Genomic DNA, 2,133 nt, shown 5'->3' with positions numbered 1-2,133 from the left:
TATATATATAGCTTTTAAGAAATATACTTTTGTGGTAAATTTTATCCTGTCCTATTGAAACAGAACCATGGTCAAAGCAGAAATAATCATCATTTATTTGAGAATGGGTGCCATATTGAATGGTTGGATTTTTACATGCAGCTTAAAAGTCTCTGTCTTAATGAAACCAGGTTCTCTGCTGCTGACGCTAACTTGATGTTACCGCAATAAACCATTAGGAACACAGTATATAAAGAGATTTTTCATTTTCAGGCTCAGTCTGAGAATAGTCCCAGAAGCTTGGAATTCTTTTTTTAACTTACAGAATACAACATATGGTGGCTATATTTTTCTGTCATGGAATATTATTACACTACCAATGGGAATGTAATTACACCTTTCCCATATGCCTGTTTCTTATCCTGGGGAAGCAAGGACATAATTAAATCTGGCAATGAAAGAATAAATGTATGGCAAGAGCTTCCCAAATTGTGCAGCAGAGTTATCCTGGGATTATTTGATTGACAAGTTTGTAACACAAAAGATACTTGGTAGCATTGTTTTCTGAAACATACAGAACCCATTTTTAGTTGTCCCAGCATAACTGCTTCATTCCTAAGGGCGTGCCTGTTTCTACCATGGAGAAGTTGCATTTAACACTGCCCTTGGCACCCCCACTTCACCAACTATAAGCCTGAAGTCAAAATAAAGCCAGGGGCAAAACAGATATAAAGTGAGTTGATTCTTTTTCCTGATAACTAGTAATAGCTTATTGATAGGCATAAGAGGCAATGGAAATAAATAATAGAAAAGTAAATCTATCTTTCTTAAATATCTAAACTACAGGTTTTCCAGTCATTTTACTGACTGGATCCATTTTATTCTAAAATGTTTATTTTCTTTCAAAAAAAATTTAAAGCCAATTTCTCATTTGCAGGGCATTCACACATGCAAAATGTGTGACTGATCCCAGAAACAAGGTAAAACTTGCTTTGGTATTGCAAGTTGATATGGTTCTTAGTTTCAGTTCAGGAGATCGGAGATTCACTGGCACTTCAAGCCTTGATAAACCACTTCATCTCTGGACTTAGGTTTCCCTTTTCATAAAGTAAAATGTTAATACCTATCATTTCAGCATTGAGTGCTGTAATTAATATACAATATTTCCAAACTATTAACACTTTTCTAGAGGAAAATGCATACAAGTATGATCATCTTAACTATTATTATTAGGCATGAAAAATCATTCTCCCTACAACCCAAGGCAAATAATGCCCTCGTTTCTCCAAAGCAAGGAATCCTTACCGATTCCACTGCAAAACTTGGAGCAATCTTTTCATTGATCTCATTTAGTTTATCTGAAAACAGCTGCCTGTCCTCCGTGGCCATAATGGACTCAACTGAAGTTCCCAGGACTTTCACACCGTATTCCTTGAGCACACCTCTCTTGAATAGTTCCACTCCTAAAGAAGAACCAAATAGGATTAGTTTTTAAAATCTCGAAATTTTATGTCCTTTTTAGCAGACAACTGAATACAACTATACAACTATTTTTTTTTATCTTAAAATCCAAGAAGTTACCACTGTCTACAATAGAATTGCACTTAGGGAAAAAAATTGAAATAAAAATTCTGAAGATAGTCTGACAAAATATGTTACTGATGCTACTATTACTTATATTACCATCTTCTGAAAATCATTTTTATCCTTATTAATAAATGTCATAGTATTATACTGAGCCTTAAGATTTCAATATATTCCCTTTCCTCCTAAAGTTCATTTCTATAATGAGATTGTATAATTTTAAAAATCCCAAATATATGAGAACCTACCTGGGTTAAAAAATTATTATCAAAATGGTTTGTGTTTTCACCATCTAGCCATCTAATTTTGCCTGTCTTTTTTTTTTTTTTTGACATACAAATTATATCACCAATTGCTTACCCAAACAAACTAAAGAGATTCTCATTCATGATCTAGTTCCAAAGATCTGAATAATTTTTTTTATTATTATACTTTATGTTCTAGGGTGCATGTGCACAACATGCAGGTTCGTTACATATGTATACATGGGCCATGTTGGTGTGCTGCACCCATTAACTCGTCATTTACATTAGGTATATCTCCTAATGCTATCCCTCCCCCCAACCCCCC

The 2,133-nt window shown here is 34.0% G+C and overlaps 1 protein-coding gene across 1 annotated transcript in view; it reads right to left on the bottom strand.

Annotated features, from left to right (window-relative positions):
• The window catches only part of CPS1 (carbamoyl-phosphate synthase 1), a 119,628-nt gene that overhangs the window by 73,172 nt on the left and 44,323 nt on the right, over nucleotides 1-2,133 (bottom strand). Inside the window, exon 14 of the mRNA XM_017889347.1 lies at nucleotides 1,183-1,460. Coding sequence (XP_017744836.1) covers nucleotides 1,183-1,460 — 278 coding nt within the window. The remainder of the gene's footprint in view (nucleotides 1-1,182; nucleotides 1,461-2,133) is intronic.

This window comes from Rhinopithecus bieti, unplaced genomic scaffold (assembly GCF_001698545.2).
Source record: "Rhinopithecus bieti isolate Rb0 unplaced genomic scaffold, ASM169854v2 scaffold_17939, whole genome shotgun sequence".
Classification (NCBI taxonomy): domain Eukaryota; kingdom Metazoa; phylum Chordata; class Mammalia; order Primates; family Cercopithecidae; genus Rhinopithecus; species Rhinopithecus bieti.
This window is presented reverse-complemented; position numbering and strand designations above follow the sequence as displayed.